The sequence below is a fragment of the Podarcis liolepis genome (genome assembly GCF_965112155.1).
Source record: "Podarcis liolepis genome assembly, chromosome: 14".
Lineage (NCBI taxonomy): Eukaryota > Metazoa > Chordata > Lepidosauria > Squamata > Lacertidae > Podarcis > Podarcis liolepis.
In genome coordinates this window covers 50,463,720-50,486,583 of record NC_139569.1, presented here as the reverse complement: position 1 = coordinate 50,486,583, position 22,864 = coordinate 50,463,720, and the positions used below count along the sequence as shown (strand labels likewise).

At 46.4% G+C, this 22,864-nt stretch overlaps 1 protein-coding gene and 1 long non-coding RNA gene across 3 annotated transcripts in view; both read right to left on the bottom strand.

The window, feature by feature from the left end:
* The window catches only part of ANXA2 (annexin A2), a 36,102-nt gene extending 13,299 nt beyond the window's left edge, over nucleotides 1-22,803 (bottom strand). Inside the window, exons 1-4 of one of the 2 annotated variants that reach the window (XM_083475981.1) lie at nucleotides 22,674-22,803; nucleotides 9,199-9,258; nucleotides 7,118-7,217; nucleotides 1,336-1,430 (exon numbers count right to left, since the gene is read on the bottom strand). In XM_083475981.1, coding sequence (XP_083332107.1) covers nucleotides 1,336-1,430; nucleotides 7,118-7,217; nucleotides 9,199-9,246 — 243 coding nt within the window. In that variant the 5' untranslated portion in view covers nucleotides 9,247-9,258; nucleotides 22,674-22,803. Of the gene's footprint in view, nucleotides 1-1,335; nucleotides 1,431-7,117; nucleotides 7,218-9,198; nucleotides 9,259-22,493 lie in introns of both variants that reach the window. The other variant, XM_083475982.1, reaches the window with a different exon arrangement.
* On the bottom strand, nucleotides 5,662-7,111 carry LOC310693693. The gene is made up of 2 exons (XR_014519334.1): nucleotides 6,853-7,111; nucleotides 5,662-6,328 (listed from the first exon to the last, which is right to left on the bottom strand). It is a non-coding gene; the product is annotated as an uncharacterized lncRNA (long non-coding RNA).
* Nucleotides 22,804-22,864: the final 61 nt, after the last annotated feature.

Sequence of the window (22,864 nt, the reverse complement as noted above, 5' to 3'; positions counted from 1 at the left end):
AAGACAGGAAAGAGGGTGACAAAGTTAGTACCTATTTCAGATTTCTCGGTGCTTGCTCCTCTGAGTGACTGAAGTCTTTAAATCTGTTGTTTTTCCCTACTGATTTGCAGGGGAGACATAGTGGTCTTTTGGAAGTGATCAAAATCTTTCTATTTAAAGGTAAATGACAACCCAATACCTTGTTATATTCTACCATCCAAGAAGGTAAAGGAGTTTTGTGTAAAAAAAAGTAAGAGAACATGTAATTTTGAGCACACAAACTAAATTCACACTCATAAACCTAGTAGGAAAGTGTTCATTCAGCATGCAATGGACAGATTTAAAAGAGACAAGATTCGGGGGGGGGGGGGGGCAAAGACGATTTAAGTGGTGGGACATTTCTCTCTTTTCTCTCTCTCATAAAATGTAGATCCCCAGCCTTCAAAACAAACAGGACCACCTTCCTGATCCCAAAGAACATTAACTGACTTGCCATTTGCAATGTCGTGAAGAAAATCCAGTGGAAACATTTCTTCCCCAGGAAACTCATCCAGGAAAAGTAATCTCCTATCCTTTTCCTTTCCCTCTACTCCTGACTCATATTTTTCCACTGAGGGATTGGATGGTTGCCTGTTGCCACTGTCTCTCAGAATCCTTTGGCATTCAGGCACTCTGGCTTAATTGGAGGTTTGGCTCCGATTGCGGAAAGCCAGGATGGAACACGAGAGACCAGCTAACAACTGTGAAAGTGGAAATGATCATTTTCTAAACGTAGCTGAAACCAAGTTCTCCCATGCAAGCCTTTCACTGAAATGTACAACAGCCCTACAGTGGCCACAAGCCATGACAGCTGTATGCTCTCCAGTACCGGAGGCAGTAGCCACTGGATACCAGTCCCCACAGGGCAACATTGGGAGGGAGGGGCTTGTGGGCTTCCTGTGGGCATCAGGTTAATCGCTGCAGGAACAGAACGACAGAGCAGACTGGCCTCTTGGTCTGATCCAGCAGCCAGGCTCTTCTTATGAGCTACTGAGTCAGGACACAGCAGTTCCTGGAGAGAATGCACTAACGCCACTATTTTAGTGATATCTTCTGTGGGGCTCAGTTCTGTGTGACAACACACCAAACCACGTTTAAAAGGAAGCTCAAATTCTATCTACTTTTATTCACTGGACAGTATTTTTAAGCCGCTTTTCTGGGCAAGCTCATCCAAATTGTGGCTTATAGAATTCATTGCTACAAGGTATGGTGATGGCTGCTGACTCAGAGGTCCTTAAAAGGGGATCTGACAAGTTGATGGGAGAAGGAGAGGTCTACCTCTCGCAGTATAGTGTAGCTTTTGGCGTCCTTCAGTACCTTCTTAGTTCTCCTCTGGTAAGCGAAGGCGATGTCCTGGCGCTGCTCATTGCTGCGGTTGGTCAGGATGTTGACAATTGTCACTTCATCCACACCTGCATAAGGAGAGAGAAGGGAGAGAAAACAGGTCGTTGGCAAGAGGTCTGGATGTTGTAGTTTCTGCAAAGATTTAAAAGGCAAACCCGAGGCCAGCTGGGTTTTCAAAAACAGTGTCCCAGTCCTCAAAACTTTCAGAAGATTACAAAAAAAGCCACAACAATGCACATTGATTGATTTGCAATATTTATAGCCCACTCTTCATTGAACATTTTCTTCTTTTTGCATTTTTTAAAATTTCATTTTGTAATGTGTATAAAACAGGGAGAACAGTTATAATAACAGATGGAAATGAGATACAAGTTATTTACGTTTTTTACATTTATTTTTGTTTCACAAAATTTATATACCACTTGAAAGTAATAAAACTTTAAGGCTGTTTGCACTTTATCTATAAAGCTCAGAGGGCGCATATAAAAGTTCTCCAACCTTTTTCTTTAATCCTCAGATTGAACCTGTGTGGTTGATTAGTTCTGAGAAAAAAGCAGCTGGCCCAAGCTTACCCAATGAGCTTTGTGGCTGAGCAGAGATTTGAACTTGGGTCTCCGTAGTCTAAGACACTAACCACTGTGCCACACTGTCTTCAAAGAGCATTCCACTAGATGCTGGCTGGGACAAACATTTCAATTTTTCATTTTGCTTTTTATTTATGTACTTAAGCCTAGATGGGGATTGGTTTGGTTTTGTAACATTAAATTTGTGCTTTGTTTGCTAAATTGTTGGTTTTTCTTATTTTGACTTTACTGACACGTTCTGTATTTTGTATATTTGTATTTCTAGTGTTCTCTGTTCTAATGATTTGAATGGCTGCTGTAAGCCGCTTTGAGCACAGCTCCTTCTGGGAAAGCGGCATATAAGCAAACTCAGTCAATCAATGGGAACTGTAGTGGGAGGATACAAGGTTAGCAACTGGCTTCAGGCAAATTGTCCACGGACCATATCATGTCCACGTGTGTGCACATCCCCTTGCACACACCATGGACACTTTACCTACTGTTCCAGATACAGAGGTGGCCCTCCCTTGAGGCAAGGTGAGAGGGGAGTGCCATTAAAGGTGGCCCAGTGGGAAACAAATATGGAGCCATGGAACACCGTCCAACAGGAAGAATCGCTCTACAGTGGTACCTTGGTTTAAGAACAGCTTAGTTTATGAACAATTTGGATTAAGAATGCTACAAACCCGGAAGTAGGTGTTTTGGTTTGTGAACTTTGCCTTGGAATAACAACATGTTTTGTTCCTGTTGAGTGTGTTCCATTTGTAAATTGACTCCCCCGCTGCTATGGGAAAGCACGCTTTGGTTTAAGAACGCTTTGGTTTAAGAACGGACTTCCGGAATGGATTAAGTTCATAAACTGAGGTACCACTGTAATGCAGTGTACTGGAAGGAACAGAAGTTGTGTGAGGCACCACCTCAGTCTTCCACTGTCGAGGTCTAGAAAACTTCTTTTTTTTTTTAAAGCCAAAAATATCCCCGCACTCTACAGAAAAGACTACTACCATGCAGTTTGGTGGCTCCCATTCATTTCAGAGGGTCTTACGTCAAACGTTAACTCATGAAGGAAGGATGTTATTTAGGCTTTGCTGCTTGTGGCAGCAAATATCTTGGGCCAGGCTTTACTGATGTGCTGGCATTTCCTGGTGTTGGATTTCAGTCCATGCAGGGCTGTGGCCAGGGGATGCTCACAGGATCTGACTGTTCTTGCAGGGACATTTCACACAAATGGCAGAATATGAATCATTGAAGAAAAAGATGACTCACAGAGCATTTGAGGGGTGCAGCAGAAATAAGCATGAGAGACAAAGTGATGACTAATACTGGATTTCAGCCAGAGCAACCCTTTGTAGGGTGGGTTCAGCCAGCCACAAACTCTCAGCCTAACCTCCAGAGAAGGCTGTTGCGCATGGAGAACAACTGCCACCCAGTTAAAGAAACCTGAGCTGATAAATCAACTAAAACTCATAGGGTCATTAGCTCAATTACATTTAAATAGGAGGGTTAAAAAACAACAACTCAATAACCTCTGTTTTTAGTTTACTCATATATGAGCCATAGCAGGTGCTGCTTCAAAAGAGGCTTCCCTCCTGGGCAAGAGAAAAAGAGGAAGCCTCTGGGCACCGGAAGCTTTCATAAGTGCTTGTATTAAAAGTATTTTAAATGTTTACTCCCCAGTTTAAACTGGGGGCATTTTTGAAAGTCAATGGTGGTGGTGGTTTTTATTGATCAAATGCTGATGCCTTCGAAAACAGAAGTACCCACATACGCTGCTACAAAGGGACAGATTGGAATGGACTGCAAAAGATGATCTCTAAGTGAATACACCATCACATGGCAAACAAACACAGTTTAGATACCACCCTTCATCCAATTCCAGCGCAATGAGCAATAAAATAATAAATTTATGCAAGGCAACAATAAAAATTATAACAGACAACAATTACACAGGCTAAAACGTAGACAATTTTAACTGCCCAAGGAAATTTCAGTAAAAATAAATAAATGCTTGAGCCTGCCATCAAAAGGATAGGATGCAACTGAATCCCTTCTCATGTTCTACTGCTGGTCATGAAGTGTAGTTAGATGCTTGTGTGCGCAGAGGACTCTTCACTGCCCCACTGTGTATCTATACAGATCCTCTCATTCATTCATGGGCCGGCATCATGCTGGGCACTTTTTCCAGTTTCAACCATGTCCAAAGCACAGACAGGGAGACCCAGCTTAGTGCTGACAAAAAGCAGTTAAGGAGGAGTGCAGAGCAGGCGGACAGGAAAAGTCACTCTCCCCAAGGAAGAATGCAGAATTGTGCCACTTCCAAAGTCTGCAGAGATAGTGGAACAGGCTGTGTTCATTCTTCTGGCTTATGTGGAGCAGGGGGTGAGGGTTGGAAAAATCCCTTTGCATTTCAGGGTAAGAGGATATCAGACGCAGGATGCTGACTCATAGCTGCTGAGACAGGGGAGGGGCAGTGAGCTGCTCAGTGAAGAATGGAGCTCAGAGTTCTTCTTTTTCAGTCTTAAGGGAAGGGGGGAGTTCTTAATCTCCTGTTGCAATGCTCTGATCAATCTGGCAAACAGAAAAGACACTTTTGTCCACTGGCTAACAGATGCGCCTTGCTTTGCTACTCTGTGGTCCATTGTGGCTTCAGGGTAAGAAGAGTCTGACTAGATCAGGCCAAGATCAGCATTGTGATCTTACAGTGGGAAACCCACAACAGGATTCAAGTACAAAGGCACTCTTGCCTCCCTGTGGCTTCCAGAGATTGGTATTTGGATGCACTGCTTTCTCCAACTGTGGCGGCAGAGCACAGCCATGCGGTTAGTAACTAGTGAGAATTACTGCGCAGGCCCACAGCCAAACAGAAGGAATGAAGCTGGCCTGCAAAGGGGAAGTTCCAAAGTGGAGAGCTCCTGCAATTGTGAGCTGTAGCATCCTTTCAGGACACCAGTGTGAGATGAACTACTAGCCAACCTCCTGTAAAGTGATGGTTTGCCCCTCCCCTCCTCCTCCTCCTCCGCATGGGAGGAACAGAGCCTCGCATTTGTGGCTGCTTGCGTGGCCATTTATCTTTTATATCAAAAGGTTCAGATGGGAGATGTTTCCGTTTGACATCTCACATGCAAAAGGACAACTTACACTTGCCACACACAGGGGCATGCCACAGCAAACGCCATGATCTAACAAAAAAAGAACAACAAGGGAGGTTTGTAGACTTTCTCCTCTTTCACTAAAAAAATATAATGAACCTGAAGCAAGGAATAGGAGAAGAAAAAAAAAGATAAAGATTAAGGCTGTGGGGTCCAAAAAGTATTTTTCCTCCCCCACCACACTGAGGGCCAGAAGCATGTTCTTTATTTTTAGAAACGAAATTTCAGGCATCTCAGAGTGCTTGACAGATGCAGGGTACATACAAAGCCCCAGAGCAAAAACAGCAGGTGTGCTCACTTTGATTTACTCCATCAACACTTCTCTCTCTCCAATTTTTAAAAACTAAGGTGTGGCCTGCCAATCATGCCAGGCTGGTCAAAGTGTTTCCAATAGTTATTTTGCTTCAGGCTTTTGCTCTCAGTAACATGAAGGGATGTGCAAGAGCTTCTCGCCACTGCACTGAGAAAGATCCAGATGTTCCATGAAGTAACCACAGGACTCCCCCCGTTTCTCCAAACTAGGTGAATTCCATTTTTGCACATTTGTTATCTCCCTTCTGCCCCACAAATGGTAGAATGATGAGGGGTTTTTGCAGAAAATAGGCCCATCAGTTCAGGGCCAATCCTGTTCAAGTCAAGCAAGGATGCAATGCAATGGACTAAATTCTGCAATGCCACCTCCAATTCACAGGTTACCAAACCAGCATGGTGGCTGCGGGAGCATCATCACAAATACGAAAGGTAACTGCAGTAGCAGTCTGTAATAAGTAAGCCACTCATATATATGATGAGGGACCCCAAAGTTGGTCGGAGTTCAAAAAAGTCCTGGAACACCTCCCCAGCTACAGCCCAATGAGGACTGAGTATACACAGTGACTCATTGTTTGGGGTTAGGCGGATGCAATTCCACCTATGAACAAGCTGCAAGATTTTGTTGCAGGTTTTGCCTGCAACATATTGTTGATATGTATGTATAAACCACTACCTGTATGCATGGTGCTTTGCAAAGTGGAAGAAGGCAGGTCTTTGCCCCAAGAAGCTTGCAATCTGAAACTCAATACAGGTGGGTCCAGCCCCCCACCCCCAATACTAATCCATACAGAATGAGGCTCCACAGCCCAACGTCACACCACAGGCTCTGCCTTTGCAAAGTCTGGCATGTACTGACAGGCAAAAGAACGAAACAGCACAGCTATGAAACTATCATGAGATGAAAGGGTTCTGGCATCATTAAAGCCAATGCCCAGACTCAGACTGGAAAACAGGAGTGCTGTGCACGGCCATGAGCACATTGGCATTGCTACTTTGCACTTGCCCCTACCACCCAATCTCTTTCATCTCAACCTACCTTGTAGGCCAGAAGAATGTTTTGCTACCAAAGTGAGCTCCTTCTGGGTGGGGTCAGGCTCTAAACCAGGGGTGGAGAACCTGTGGTGCCCCAGATATCGTTGGACTCCAACTCCCAGCAACCCCATGGTCAAGGAAGTTGGAGTGGGTTGGGTGTCCAACAACATCTGGAAGGCCACAGGTTCCCCATTCCTGCAGTGAAAGAAAATTTGCAACATGGGACAACAAGAGCCTCAACACGGCAAAGCATTTGCTGTTGCAGGAACGACCTCCTATCTACCAGAAAGAGTTGCTGCTTTTGAGCTCCTGAATAGCTTCCCTGGGAAAGAAAGGGGTGTCACCCAGTCGTTTAATCTAAGGATGTAACATAGGTTCAGCTGGATCCTTCGTTATACACCTTTTGGCACCAGGCAAAAACATTCCTCTTCCACCAGGTCTTTGGCCGATTAACATCTGATACCCTTTTAATTGGGTTGTAGGAGAGGAGATGATTGGTTTGTTTTCATTCTTAATAGCATTGTGTATTTTGCGTTTTTTATATTGTATGTTTATGTTGTGAACTGCCCTGACATCTATGGATGAAGGGTGGTATTCAAAGTTAATAAGCAATAATAATAAAGTAATGCTTGACGGTGGCAAGTCAAGGACATGGCAGCTGCCAATGGAGGACAGAGGGTCTCCCCTGCCCAGCCCTACCTTTGGTCTTGATTGCGGTTTCGAGGGCTGCAGCATCGCGATCCGCATCAAAGTTCCCGTATGCCTTGACTGTGGCGTAGGCGCTTGGAGGGAGAGCATGCTGTGGGAGAGAAGAGGAGAGGGGGGAATGACCTTCCAAACTGGCTCCATTAAATCAGCAGCTCTGTTCTTGCAAGAGGAAAGCCTGCCTAACGTCCATGGGGGAAATGGCACCGTCTTCTCACCTGACGGGGCTACTTTCTTATCTCACAGAACAGACCCAATGCATAAAACAAAGACAGGACCAGGCCTTCCTGGACTCCAACTCCCATCAGCCCCAGAAAGCAGATGGCGGTGGTGATAGGAGTCAGTCTCCTCATCCCTGATGTATAAGAACTTTGCCTGTGAGCTGTCTTATGGGTCTTTAAAAAAGCAAAAAACTTTCTATATATTTAAACAAGACCACCCACTTCAACAACACACTAAAACAACAAGAAAAGCCCAAATGAAAACTGAAAATTAAACATACACATACCAAGTACAAATTTGAGTTGTTTCATTCACATTCCCTGGAAAAAACTTGTTCTTATTGGTGTTGGGAGAAAAGGAACATTTTAAAAAAAAATTGTTTTAATTATCAATACCAGGATATTGTCCTTGAGTACTGTGATAGTCTCATGTGCAGCTTAAAGGTAACTGAATTCCAAATAGTTGTTATCTGTGGGCCACTTTGTTAAAAAATCAGAAAGCTGTGTACAAATGCATGCAATAAATAAATTCTGCTTCTTTAAAAGTCAAAAACAGAAACGGTGCAATGAGGCCAGCAAGACCTGCAAGAGGTGACACATGTTCTTTTCCACTTGCTTCACTGCCAGGAATGGCACAAAATATGAGGTATTGCAACACAAAAATAGGAAACTGCCATCACCCCAAGATCCCTGAGGGGAGGTTCCTTTCCTTTCGTAAGCTTTGCTCCAGGGAAAAAGCACCTGTGAGTACTGCAGCTAAAAGGGCCAATGATCAGACAGGGTGAAAGGAAAGTGGGGTTGTTCTTGTTCGTATTAGGTATTTTGTGCTTTTATGTTGTGAACCACCAAGAACTACGGATGAAGGACAGTATCCACATTCATTCATTCATTCATTCATTCATTCAATCAATCAATCAATCAATCAATACATACATACATACATACATACATACATACATACATACCAACCTCCAAACACAGAATTGCCACCCATAATTCCTCCTCTCCAGCAAGGCTTGTGAAACAGGTTATTCAAGCACAGCCTTTAAAAATGTAAGACTCTCCTTTAAAAATGTAAGACTCCAGGTGGAGGGTGTAAACACTCCCCCCCCCTTTTTTTTTTTACTGAACTACCACCTCTTGGCTATTCCCACCTCTCTCAGCCAAGGTGGAAGCTGGCCTTTTGCTGGCCTATGTGCACCATAGACAGATTTTCCAGAAGATTCTGCTCCTTTCTGATGCCAAGAAAAGCAGCGAGTGGAAAAGTTTAATTGCACCATGGAGAAGCTGAGAACACTCAGAATAAAAGCACATTCTTTTGCTGGCTTATCATCGAACACGTCTGGGATGGGTTTCGTAGCTCAGCCGTGGAGCAGATGCCTGGCCTGCAGAAGGGCCCCAACTCAATCTGTTCCACCTGCAGTTCAAAGGATCAGGTAGCTGCACACCCACCGCCAGGCAGGTCCCACTAGGCAAAACAGATCTGGTGTGACTCACTCAGGAGACTGCCTGAGGACATTTCTTTAAAGAGCATTTCCCAACACTCTTGCACCTCAAAAGGTTTATTCTGTGCAAGTGTAAAAATCAACAACTTTCGAAAGAGCCTATTCTCAGTCTGCATTTCTGAGCACATGGCATTGCCCTCTGTCAAATAAAGCCACTGGTCCACTTCCCCCGGCGTATCCAGAGGGAACTTTCACAACACTTGCTGCCTGAGAGATGCACGGCTTGAACTTTTGAGTGCCATTCAAAAGAGGCATTCCCCAATACATAAATACACCACATGCACACAGATGTGTTTGAAGCTGGGATGGGCCAGGGGGAAGCAGGGGGAGTAAATGGAGCAATACTTACATCTCCCTCAAGGGTGAGCTTGGATAAGATTTCGTGGACCGTTGTCATCTTGAGAGAAGGCTGGAAGAAAGTAAGAAGACTTCAAGTCAATCTGCTTGAGCATAGAGGCACTGAGGCCGAGTCCACACTTTACCTTTAAGGCACGTTCAAAGGCCATTCTTTCTCAAATAGGATTCTGGGCACTGTAGTTTCTTAATGTTTTCTAAGAACTGCAATTCTGTGAGGGGAAACTAGTGTGCCCAGAATTCTTTGAGGGAAAGAATGTGGTTCAGGTGTGTTTTAAAGGCATAGTGGGCATGCGGCTGCAACATTTCAACAGGGTGTCAGGCTGCAAAAGAAAACATGTTTTAGACAGCAGTGAAGGAAGGATATTTGTAACGTCACCTGATCTTCTTTCAATACCTTTCAATTCCCCAAATATCCCAGCAAAGAATGTCAATGGGAAATTTCCTCCCATTTGCAAGATTTTCATGCTCTTTATTTCATTTAAATTCGCCAACCAGGTGCTTTCCACATGTATTGGATGATCCACACCCAAACCACCACATCACCAACAGCCGACTGCAGCACAGAAGAAACTGTCAAGTCCTCCCTTCTTGCACACTGCAATACCTCCATTTATTAGGGTTTGAAATGTGTGCAGAGGAGGATGACCAAGATAAGCTACCTGGAAACCAAGCCTTAGGAGGAAATGTTGAGGGAGTTGGGAGTGTTTAGCCTGGAGAAGACTGGGAGGGGATCGGATAGCCATCTTCTAATATCTCAAAGGCTGGAAGATGGAGCAAGCTTGTTTTCTGATGCTCCAGAGAGCAGGAACCTGAACCAATGGATTCAAATGCCAAGAAAGGAGATTCCAACTAAACCATAGGAAGAACTTTCTGACGTAAGAGCTGTTCCATAGTGGAATGGACTACCTTGGAAGGTGGTGGACTCTCCTTCACGAAGGTTATTAAACAGAAGTTGGATGGCCGTCTGACCAGGTTATTTAGCTGTGATTCCAGTGTTGTAGGAGTTGGGACTAGATCAGCCTAAGGACCCATTCCAACGCTACAATCTACGATTAGGGAGCCCAACTGGGGCTACAGTTGCCATTTTTTACATTTTATTTTCTAGAATTCCCCATTAAATAAAAATATGTATTTTATCAAAATCACAATTCATTTGCTGCTCCTGCAAGTGGGTGGCCTCCTCCTGAGGAGAGGCAGAGCCAGCCCTGACATACAAGAAGGGTGGGATCTTCTGAGTGAAACTGAATGCTTAAAAACAGGAAAGGCAAAGTGGATCATATATTTTCTTTTATTCTGGTAAGTTAAGGCTAGTTGCATAAATGGCTTTCAGGCTGTGAAGTATGAATTAAACGGAGAAAGGGCTGTCATGCAGGGATTAACGTCAGAACGCCATTAAGGCTTTTTACAAATAAATTAAGTGCTCCCAACCAAGGGCACAGCTAACAAAGCTGGCAAAGAGAAGAAGGCAGCTTGAGGGTGTGGCAGCGAGTGAAACGTGGGAAGGAGTCCTGGCCAAGGAACAGGCTTGGCCAATGCCCAAACTCACAGGCTCCTAGTTCCGCTCCTCTCTCGCCCATCCTGAAGCCCCATGAAAGAAAAAGGAGCTCCAGGCTTTCAAAGAGAAGAAAAGGGGGCAGAGCAACTGAACGTAAATCACATCCTGAAGGGGCAGTGCAAAGGGGCAGTGACCCAGGTTCAGAGGACCCCTGCCCATCTCCCAGGGTCCTCCAGAGGTTCTGGACTGCAGCTCCCATTGACCTCGGCCAGCATAAATAGGGAACGTCTACAGGTGCCCTTAGCCATTTGCTTCTTAGAACTTGAGCAATGTAGCAGCCTCAGTGTCAAAATGTGTATTTGGTTTGAAGTCCCAGGCTAAGCCTAGTCAAGGAGAAAAACAAAACAAAACCATCTCTACCTAACTGCCGAGATATAGGCTTCTCCACTCACATGACATGGGGGGGGGGGGGAAATCAGATGCCAAAATACCAAAACTGATCTTAAGGAAGTTTCCAAAAATTTCCAGCAGAAGCCTGCTGAGAGCAGCATATTACACAGAGGTGCAACAAGAATCCTCCTTCAATGAGTAATTCCACTCCAACTTTGCATCAGGAGTGATTGGGTAATTTAAATTTCCCCTGACACAGAGCCTTGCTCTGCCCCCTGGAAGTGATGGCCAATAACAGGAAATACTGTGGAAGTGCCCCTTAAAGGCATTCTTTTTTATTCATACTTTAGACTCATAGCAATATTTAATTCAATTTACTTATTGCAATAAAGTAGTAGGTCTCTCATAGCACTGTTCTGGAATTACTACACTAATTGCAATATTTCAGTTTTACAGTAGCCACTTTGGGGGCTGTCAATAGGTAGACTCAACAGGAAACAAAAGTTTAGAACCTTTGTCAGTATTAGAACCTAGACTACAAATGAGTAGCAGGCAGGCAGGCAGGGCAGAAAAGCATTTGTGGACTAGTAACTTGAAGATTTGGAAGAGTTTAAAAAAAAATATGACAAAAAACCCAGAAGTACAAAGGCTGGCAACTTGAAATAACAAAGGTGTTGAAAAGGCCAAAGCAGCTAGTCAGGGGGGAAATGTGTTGATTTTAACCTGCTTTCTTCTCTTCCAACAAGTTTTTTTAACTCCCTGTATCTTCAACGCCTTTGCAAGCCAAATAGCTCTGTTGGGCTGGAAGGAGCTCAAAAATCTGGGAAGGAGGGGCAGTTGTTGTACAAAAGGTGTTGCTGAGAAGAATTCAGGCCCCACCATTGCATTCCTGGAAATCAGGCATGAGAACAGAACTCCCAAATTCCTTAAGTTAGACAAATATTTCAGCTGCCAAACAGCATCTGACAATGGTACGCTGTGTGCAGCAGCTGTGCTCACTTTTCAAATATACTGAGGACTGCCTCTGTGTGTGTGTGTGTGTGTGTGTGTGTGTGTGTGAGAGAGAGAGAGAGAGAGAGAGAGAGAGAGAGAGAGAGAATCTGTTGTGTGACCCTATGAAGGTGCAACAGTCACAGCAGGGTGTATGTGTGTTTGTGTGGGTGTAGGTGGACAATAAGCAGCTTCCTTCCTCTTGCTCAAGCACTGATGACCCGGCAGAAACACACAGCCATGAAAGTGAGTGGCGCTGAACAGGTACCTACCAGAAGGTCATCCAGTCCACCCCATGGTTTCCCCAACCACCACCACATCCCCACCCTCAGAACAACCTAGAAGAACTGGTCTAATTCCAAGTCCCTGAAGCAATAAGCCAAGGGAGACAGAGCAATCTCCCAAATCTCAGGCCTCCGAATTTTGCAACACCGTTCTCCAAGCAAAACATACTTGCAAAAATGTGCATGTTTGGGAAAAGTGTGTATGCCATTACAATCAAAAATAAAGTATAAAGGTTTTATACCTGTAGAAATAATCCCCACCCCCAATTCATCATGATTTCACACCAAATAAATATTTTGGAGAAAATAAACAGAAAAATGAGTACAGATTTTTGTAGGGACATCTTAAAATATAAATGACTAGGACAACCCGATGTGAAAAGGGAGGAAACCCAAACTTAAGACCATGTGCCTCTTGCCTATTTCCCCCCACCCCTCAAGACTGCATATGTAGTTCTGAACAGCCCAACACGTAAAGGGGGGCAATTTCCTACGGGGGGGGTGTGTGCTTTGATCTCTGGGTCCAAGGAGGGAAACAAAAGCGATCTCAGAGGGTGAGAGCCATCATAGCAACAGTAACTGTTGCTACTATTAGGGATCCAATATTATTGGGGTTACAGTTAATCACTCTGTTAAAGGAGGCTGAGGGTGCAATTCCATCTTATCGCAAACTCAGGCGGCTGAGCAGAGGACTCTTTAGTTACATAGGAGTATTGAACTTTGTACATGCAAAAGGCTGTTTTTATCACAACAACTTTCAAAAAGGACCCATGAGCTTCTTTCTGCAACTTGCAGAAGTGTCCGTTGAAGGAGCGGGTGGTGAAATGAAACAGGAGGAGGGAAGGGAGAGAGAATTGGTCTACTGCAGCCTCCAACTGGCTATATAGTCCAGCATTTATTTTTCAATAGCAGTCAAGCAGATACCTCCATGAAGCCCACAAGCAAGGCATGAAGGGGGCAGACTTCTCCCCAGCAAATAGTATGCAAACCTGCTGGCTCCTTATAGCCCTAGATCTCTCAAAGGTGACATTGGATCTATGCTATACATCTAAAGCACATTCGAAGCACATTTAAAGAACACAACTCCCCCCAAAGAATCATGGGAACTGCAGTTTTGCCTCACAGAGCAGCAATTCTCAGCCCCCCTAACAAACTATAGCTCCCAGGGTTCTTTGGGGAAAGTAATGCAATTTATATGTGCATTGGATGTGCTTTAAATGCACACCCCAACCGATAAAAAAAAAAAAATTAAGGCTGAAGACATTCCTGTTAATCCAGGCATTTGGGTTACAGAGCAGACTGCTGCTGGGTTGTGGTCCCATCAATATTTTAATCTCAGCCATTTTATTGCCGTCTTGTGGCTCTATGATACTCTTTGTACTGTTTATTGCTTTAATGTTCTGTTCCCATTAAGTGCTCCAGAATGGGGAAAGGGTGTGGCTTTAAAGGAATTCAAATAAATAGTTTTGCTTCCAAGGCCTATTGGGATCCACCTTCCTCTGAATCTCCCCAATCTCCTTCAAAAATCACCTAAGTAATGCAGAGACCCCACCCCCAGCTATGGTGTCCTGATACATTTGATACCCCCCACTGTTTCACTCATTAATCAAAGCTTATCAAGCTATAAGGTACCATTCATATATTTAGTGCGATTTTTCTAGAAAAAGGGGTGCTGAAACACACCAGGAATGCCTCCTTTGTTCTCTAATAATGGCAATGGCGCCCACCTGGGAGGCGCCAGAACTGAGTTCTGCCAAATTCCGACTGGAAAAAAAGCTCTGCATATATTTATTGCATCTGCATCCCACGCAGGGGCGTCTTACCCATAGAGGCTATTGGCATGGGGCGCCAGGAAAGAGGCTGAGGCTGGACATAGCGCCTCCCAGCATTAGCTCGCTGCCCTCACCCGTCTCCACCATGCCACGCCAAAGCAGCACTGCGCCCAGAGCCTCCGTCTGCTGTGGCCACTGCGGCACAAAGTGGCCAGCTGAGCCGGGAGGCATCGTGTCCAGCCTCCACCTCTTGCCCACTGGAGGAGCTGCCCTCCAGCCGCTGCCCACCTCCTCCAACCCCGCCGGCAGTGCCGTCCTCCCTAAAAAATCTCTGGGAAACGGGGGGAGGGCAGAGGGAGCTTTGCACCACAGCACCAAATATGCTTAAGATGGCCTTGATTCCACCTTTTTCTTCAAGGAGCTCAAGGTGGCCCACATGGCATTTTATCCTCACAACAATCCTTTGAGGTAAGATCAGGTTTAGAGGCAGGTGAACTTCATGGCAAAGTCCAGATTGGAATCCAGGTCTCTCCCAGGTCCTACTCCAACACTCTAACCCATATCCTCCAACATTTCTCTGATGAAAATAGGGATGTCCTATTCCATCACCATCATTTTATTATTTCTTCCCCACCCATCTGACTGGGTTGCCCCAGCCACTCTGTGAGGCTTCCAACATATATAAAAACATAATAAAACATTAAAGAAACTTCCCTCTACAGGACTACCTTCAGATGCCTTCTAAAGATGGTATAGTTAATTATCTCCTTGGCTCGGCAGTCACAAAACCCCATCCCCTCCAACATTTTTCCAATGAAAATAGGGATGTCCTAAGGAAAAGTGGGACATTCCGAGATCAAATCAGAAACCGGGACGACATCTATAAATCTGGGACTGTCCCTGGAAAATAAGGACACTTGGAGGGCCTGCTAACCGCTGCACCACACTGGCACACACAGAGAGACACACTTAACTTACACCATGTTAATAATAATTATTATTATTAAGGAAATGCCAGTGTCTGCCCTAGCCCAGCAGTTACACCAGGAGTTGAAAGTCATTGCAATAAAAATAGCCTCGGCCAGAGCACCAACTGATTTTTAAAAGAGCTTCAGTTACAAAACTGAATGAAAACCGCAGCCAAGCAGGCTTGTTGAGACAAGGCAGAAAAAGGCAGGGCAGAGGGAGAGCCAAGTCCAGGGATTGAGCCGACCCGCCCTTGGAATGTCAGCTGAGTTGCCACATAACACTGTAGTAAATGGAGGCCAATCAGAGAAAAGTTATTGCAGCCCAGTCATGGGGGAGGAAGAGAGAGAGAGAGAGAGAGAGCAGGAAGATGGGGATTCTGCAAAGATGAGTTTGTTAAAAGATAAATGAGGTCACAGATCTTGAACTGCGTGGCTAGGCTGTGAACTGTGGACTGCCAACTACACAGGATCTGGGAGCTGCTGCAGACTCTTGCATTTTTCAACTGCGGCAGGAGGCCTCTAGTCCTCATGAGTGCAGTGAAGAGTTGGAAATGCACAAACCACGGGGGAAGGGGTGGGAAACGCCCCTCTCCAATCATCCTCGACTGCTGGTCAGGCTGGGGGGGAGCAATGGAGAGATACAGGCTCTTTACGCCTGCCTGCACTAGAGACTTGGAAAACGCAGACACAAGAAAAACCCGACACCAGAGTTCCCAAGGTGTTTGCAAACATCAGACTATGAAATGCCTTCCCTCTTCTGCTGTAGCCCTGAGTCCCCATCTGAGCATATACATCAATTCCTGCAATCTCCTCTGCCCAGTAAGTAATTGAGGCTATAATTCTGTCACAGCTTGCACTGCCTAGACTTTAGCAACAAAAATTAAGGGTCTAGCTTAGCATGTAAACCCAGCCAAAATTGCGTACACCTAACATTTGTGCAAAATTGCCCAGAACTCAATTGATTCTAACTGAATAGCCTAAAGTGTACAATTTAGTCCAATTGCAAAAAATTATTGCTTTTTCTTAAGCACAGAACGGTTCACCCTTCAAGAGAGCTGTGCCTGATACAGGTATTAGGGACAGTGGTCTGCCACGTACCCTGAGGTTTACCCTGTCGCATCTATCAACAGCTCAGAAATGGGAAACACAAAGAGCACAAAGGGTTTGCTCTTTCTTATTATAGAAGGAACACAAGCTCTCATTCGACACAGAGCTTTAAACCAAGATTGCAAGCCTGCAGGGAAATTGACACAAATCCGTTTTCAACCAAATGATGTACTGTACCGAAATCTAAGTGCAGCAGAAGGCATAGCATCCATTCGGTGGTATTGAACGAAGCAGTGGCGGCTGATGCTGGCAGGGAGGAAGGGGGGCAGCCCCACGGGAGGAGGAGCAAGAGCCAATGGAAGGCAAGCCCATCCTTCTCCCTGCTGAGTTCCAAGTGGGTTAACACAGAGGCGAAGGAGGGGGAGGCAGCTGACAGGCCATGCCACCCCCTGGACTGGTTGTAAGCAAGGAGGTCGGCAGTGGGGGGCTGGCTGAGGGCTAATCATAGCCCAGCCTCCCCTGGAACCACGTTTTCCCAGAGGAGACCCTGAGAAGTACGCTGGCCACACCATCCACTTAAAGCACTATGACACCACTTTAAACACTCATGGTTCCCCCAAAGGGCGGAGAGTTTTTAGGAGACCCCTATTCCCCTCACAGAGCTACAATTCTCAGAGTTCCCTGGGAAGAGAGATCGACTGTTAAGCCACTCTGGGAACTGTAGCTCTGGGAGGGGAACAGTCTGACAACTCTCAGAACCCTTAATGCACTGCAGCTCCCAGAATTCTTTGGGGTGGGGAAGCCATGACTGTTTAAAGTTGGGATCATAGTGCTTTAAATGAATTGTATGAAAGTTGCCAAAGCTGGATACACCACTTGGCTCCTAATGGAAGAAGGAACTAAAGGATGTGTTGTTTAGCCCAGTGTTTCCCAACCTTGGGCCTCTAGCTGTTTTTGAACTACAATTCCCATCATCCCTGACCACTGGTCTTGCTAGCTAGGGATGATGGGAGTTATAGTCCAAAAACAGCTGGAGGCCCAAGGTTGGGAAACACTGGTTTAGCCCAGTGTGACGAAGAGTAAGATACATCTGCATCCCATGGGGCAGAATGAGAATCAAGGGGGGGGGGCAGCCACCCAAGCCGCAGGGCCTTCACTACCCCACTCCAAGGATGCCATGTGAAACTTAGAGCTACTTAATTCCAGAAAATTCACCAAAACCCTTAAAGCTCAAACCATACCAGAGGCATAATCACCATGCCCTTTCTGTTTCTCCTTTTTAAAATGTGTGTTAATAGGCAAAATTATTATTTCAAGGTGGCATCACAGCTGGACATGGATTCAAGTTCAGATCTACACATGCTCAAAACTTGACCAGAGCATGCCGGAATAGCCTGGTGTCATTCAAGCAGATGAGGAACAGGGGCAGCACAGAATAAGCTGCCTGCCCCAGTGGAAGCCATATAGTTTAATTCACAAAGGAGAACTCTCCGGAGAATCCTTAGAAGGAACTTTCAAAAGAATGCAAGGAGAGCCTGCAGGATCAGGCCAATGGCCCATATGGTCCACATCCTGTTCTCATAGTGGGCAGCTAGATGCCTGGGGGGCACCTGCAAGCAGGGTCTGTGCACAACAGCATTCGCCCCTCCTGTGGCTTCCAGCAGCTGGGATTCGGAAGCCAACACTGCAGGCACAGCAGAGCCATTGATAGCCTTCTCCTACATGAATCTGTCCAGTTCTTTAAAAAAGCCATCCAAGTTGGATTGCTTTGCAAGAGGCACCTTCTCCTGGCTCAGGTGCCAGCATAATACATGCTCTGAATTTTTAAAGAACTCAATGTCTTAGTGTGGCACCACCTACACTTTGGAACTCCCTGCCCATTGGTGTCAGGCAGGCACCTTCACAGACCCATTTTGGTGCCTGCTAAAAACAGTATTGTGTAGTCAAGCCTACCCTAGATGTTTAGAAAGCTGATGTAAATTTTTATCTGTTTTTAGCTTACTGTTATTTTAACTTTTGAAAAGTCATAAATTATTGTTGTTAATCCTTCTTAAATGTAAAGGTAAAGGGACCCCTGACCATTAGGTCCAGTCGTGACCGACTCTGGGGTTGCGGCACTCATCTCGCTTTATTGGCCGAGGGAGCCGGCGTTTGTCCACAGACAGCTTCTGGATCATGTGGCCAGCAGGACTAAACCGCTTCTGGTGAACCAGAGCAGCACACGGAAACACCGTTTACCTTCCTGCTGGACCTATTTATCTACTTGCACTTTGTGCTTTCAAACTGCTAGGTTGGCAGGAGCAGGGACAGAGCAACAGGAGCTCACCCCGTCACAGGGATTTGAACCGCTGACCTTCTGATCGGCAAGCCCTAGGCTCTGTGGTTTAACCCAAAGCGACACCCGCGCTTCTTCTTTTCTATCTTTTTTGGAAACCACTTTGGGTTTTAACAATTGAGTGGTGTTTAAATCTTATGAAATAAGTAAGTAACCAATCAATTGACTAAACATTGCCACCCTTTTTTTTAAAAAAGCCCCAATCCTCTCTCTGTCTTGCATTTGGCACCTTCCTTCTGCCCCAGCCAAGTTCTTGAACCAGCCTTCGGAGTGTTCTCTGGAAGCACAGATCAAGTCCAAGAAAAGGGGAGAGAGAGGAGCTCCTGGCAACTGTTCACTGGGCATGGCCAGGGCCATTGTGCTAGCCTGAAAGGGAGTGGCCCCTCTGGGGATGGCAAAAAACAGAAAAACAAAAAGCAAGGTGTTGCTCAAGTTTCAGAAGTCTTCAGAATGAGAGAATGGAAACCCTGAGCTTGTGTGAGCCACGTCTCCAAGGAAGGCTGGGCGTGGCCATGGAGGAATGTGGGGCTGCAAGGAGAGGGAGGCACCGAGCTGCCCCAAAGGACGCACCCAAGAGGTCTACCTCCACAGGAACGGTGAGAAGGGGGGAGGCCTTCTCTAAACCAAAACAGGATTGCTGAAAGCTTTCTCGTTTTGATAAGTATTTTGCAGGAAAAGGCAGGCCGTCACTGCTGCAAACGGAACCCACAAAGACAGCAAGCCAGAATGAGATCATGCCAAACTCTGCAGCAGAACTTAATTAAGTTCAAAGCAGGGAGGAGGCAGGAAGAGAAGCCAGCTCTCCTACTCAGTGTTTGAAAGCACTATTAAAAAAACGAACCTTTTTAATTTTTGCAGTGCTGGTTATTTAGCTGGAAGGAGAGGCAAGGCTGTGTTGCTGGGCTGTGCCAGCACCTACAAGTCAAGAGAGCTCTGCTCATGAGCCAGCCTGGGGTAGATTTCACCTCCCTCCCACCCGTATTTCACGTCAACTGTGGCTTGCAGCTTCACACGACTACACTGGTCAATGGTTTCTTCACAAAGGCATCCCACAGAATCAAAGGGTAGCAACAGGAAACCCCTGGGCCAAAAGTCAGTTGCCCAACTAGAGGCAAAGGAGAGAGAGAAAATTACCACATTTCTCTCTCTGCAAGGAGAACGGGGTAGTATGCATGGTTTCGCCACACCCATTTTTATCTTAACTTACCAATGGTAAGAACTGTTTGGCAGTGGAAAAGACTGTGGTGGATTCTCCATTGTAGGTTTTTAAGCAGAGGCTGGGTGGCCATCTGTCATGGATGCTTTAGTCGAGACTCCTCCTTTGCAGGGGATTGGGTTCAATGACCCTTAGGGTCTCTATCATTCTATGATCAGGATCTCTATCATTCTATGATCACCCTGCAGAGGTTAAGCTGAGCCAGATTTGAACCAGCCTGACATTCTACCCTCTACACAATGATGACTTTCTGGACCTGGAGGGAGGGAAGAGTCAGGGTCCCCAAAGCCTCCAAAGATGTTGTTGTTAACTAGCGGTACATATACTGGGTGTCCTCCAGGTTGGGCCATAATTTACATTAGCTCCAGCCAGATGGGAGCTGTGGTACAAAAAAGAGGGAACAATGTTGGGGGAGGCTGGTATATTGCAGCCCTCCTGAAGGGTGGCCAGTATCTGCTGAGTCTTGGCACCAGGAGTCCTGTGGCTCCTTTACAACCATCAGATTTACTGCAGCAGGAGTTTTAGTGGGCTGGACTCAAGCCTGCTTTGTCAGAAGCACATTCTAGAAGTCAGGAAACTGGGGAGAAATGCAGAAGCCATTTTCTGCATTTATAAAACCCCATACTGTATATCTGTACAAGAGGAATGTTCCACTGCAGGCAAAACAAGCAAAACAAGCATGAATACTTCAGAAATGCAGCTACTTTAAATATTTTATTAATTTCTCTGAGCAACTGCAGAATTTTGGTTCAGCGACTTAACTTCTGAATTGCACTGTGAGTCACTTCGAATTGAATGGGGCTTCATCCCAGGTCAATAGAATTAGGATTGTGGCCTTAAAATTATTTTCAAATATGCTTTTACTGTAACATGTTACAAAACAAAAACAACTGACCCCCTTTTAGCTTCACAACAACCATGGAAAGTAGGTTCAGGTCGAGAGATAGTGAGCTATGTTCAGAAAACAAGCAAATGTCTGCAGGACACACACACACCCCACAACCATTTCACAAGAAACTTAAAAAGATTATACAATCATCCAGATGTTAGATTACTGTTGGGCCAGAGGTAGCAACTGGTTTTTGAAGAATGGGGGGGGGGGCTAATTGGGGAGGTGTTGTGGGGGTTGTGGGCTTCCTTCAGGGGCAGCCTCCTCCTATTACTCAGGCACTGCAGTCATCCATAATTCCCCCAAACGGAGCATGCAGGACGGGTGTGGCCCTTTCTCAGTACATCTTTGCTTACTGCACAACTTGCTGCAACATGCCAAGCTCTGGCCTGTGGGGTGAGAAGAGGATATTTCACAGAATGACGTAACAGGAGAGCCGTTTGGGCGAGAAGGCGGACACACCCAAGGCTTGGACTGAAACTAATAGCCGAGAGCGGGAATCTCCACAGCCAGAAAGGCAAGCAGGGGAATTTACACAGCACCATCACGACCAGTTATTCTCCTCTTGGGATGGGCTCTGGAAGGGGCCGTTTGTGATCCACTCCTTGTCCCCTGGGCTGCCCTTTGGGATTTGCTGGCAATGGGCCACTGGCAGAGAGGGCACCAAGGGGTGGGACCGTCTCCTACACAAGCCTTGGGGAAAGGGAGCCACGCATGGGGGGGGGGGGTTGTGCCCACACACAAGGTGGAAACTTTTAAAGGAAAGCTCTCAAGCCTGGATACTCGATCCTTCCTCCTGGAGTTGGAGGGCCAAAAAGAGGGGTGGTGAATAAATGAACACACTGTTATTGCAGCACGACAACCCAGGAAAGAAGGCGTCTCTCTTCCAGCTGTCCCCAAAGCATGCAAGGCTACAGCTCACACAGAAGGCTTAAAGCCTGGTCTAACCATTCAGAAGCTTTATTATTAATAGCATTTTCAACCGGCCCCTCATTCCAAAGGTCCCCAAGTTATCCATATTGCAAATCTCATCTCCTGGGCGTCTTTGGATGCTGCCTTACCAGCTAGAGCAAGAGAGCTGGACTAGATGACCCTCAGGGTCCCTTCCACCTCGACCATTCTGGGACTCTAAAGCACCAAGGAGGGACAGAAGCAGAGACTCCACACACAGGACCCAACTCTGCTTGGGGGAGTCTACAGGCCAGGTGCTGGGCACCCAAGACTGGGGAGCGAGGATGCAGAAAAGGGCTGAGAATGCAGCCAGGTATGTGAATTAGCAAAAATTAAAATCAAATGCATTGCAAGAGATGAGTAAGCAGAAAGACAACACTAGAAAATGTTTGTCACGTTCTGCTAGTTTGCATTTCACCCCAGCAGAATGAAAATTTATTTTTCCCCCTTTTCTATATTTTTAAGGAGCTTCTTGGCACTCTGAACAGCCGAGAAACCTTTTCCATTTGCATTTCTGCTTTGACAGTTGGGTGTCCCTGCACACTTGCGACTCTGGCTCCCAATTAGAGAGTTGCCAGGACACCTCGAAAGTTCTTGAGCTTTTTTCAGGAAGGCGACTGACTTGCCTAAGATCCAGGACAAAGAAGCGCCACCTTCCGGGAATTCCCCCCCGGACGTCAATTATGCTTTTGAAATCCCGTTGATGTACGGAAAAATCAGGACGCGTGGCATCCCTACAAGTCAGGATTGGTAGGACGTCAGCCTAAACGCCCGATCCTATGGAGACTTTCTCCGAAGCGCACCGAGGGCCACTCCCAGCCGTAGCAACCCTCCTCCGAAGTCAGCCCCGCCGGTTTCAACGGCGGCCCCAATCCCCCCCGAGCTCCTTTGCACCAGACACACGCAGCCCCCCCCCCCGATAAAGGAGAGGCTGAGTCGAGCGCGCTTACGCGAGAGTAAGTCCCACTGAACTCAACGGGACTGACTTCTCATGGAAGCGCACCAAGGCAGTGCAATTCTCCCGCCGCCTCACTTCGGAGTCAATCCAGATTCAATCCAGATTCAATCCAGATCACTTCGGAGTCAATCCAGGCGGAGCCGCTCCGGATGCGGCGCCCCCGGAGACTTACCGAGCAGGCGGCGGCGACGGCTGCAGACTCCGAGTCCGGCTGAGCACGGGCGAGAGGCGGGCGGGGTGGGGTTTTTGTAGCAGCCGCGGGTCCCGCGCGTCTCCGGCCGCGGCAGGCGCCGCCCTCCAGAGCCCAGCCAGCCCGGCCCGCCGCCGCCTCTGACTCAGCCTCGCCTCGGGGAGGGAAGCGGG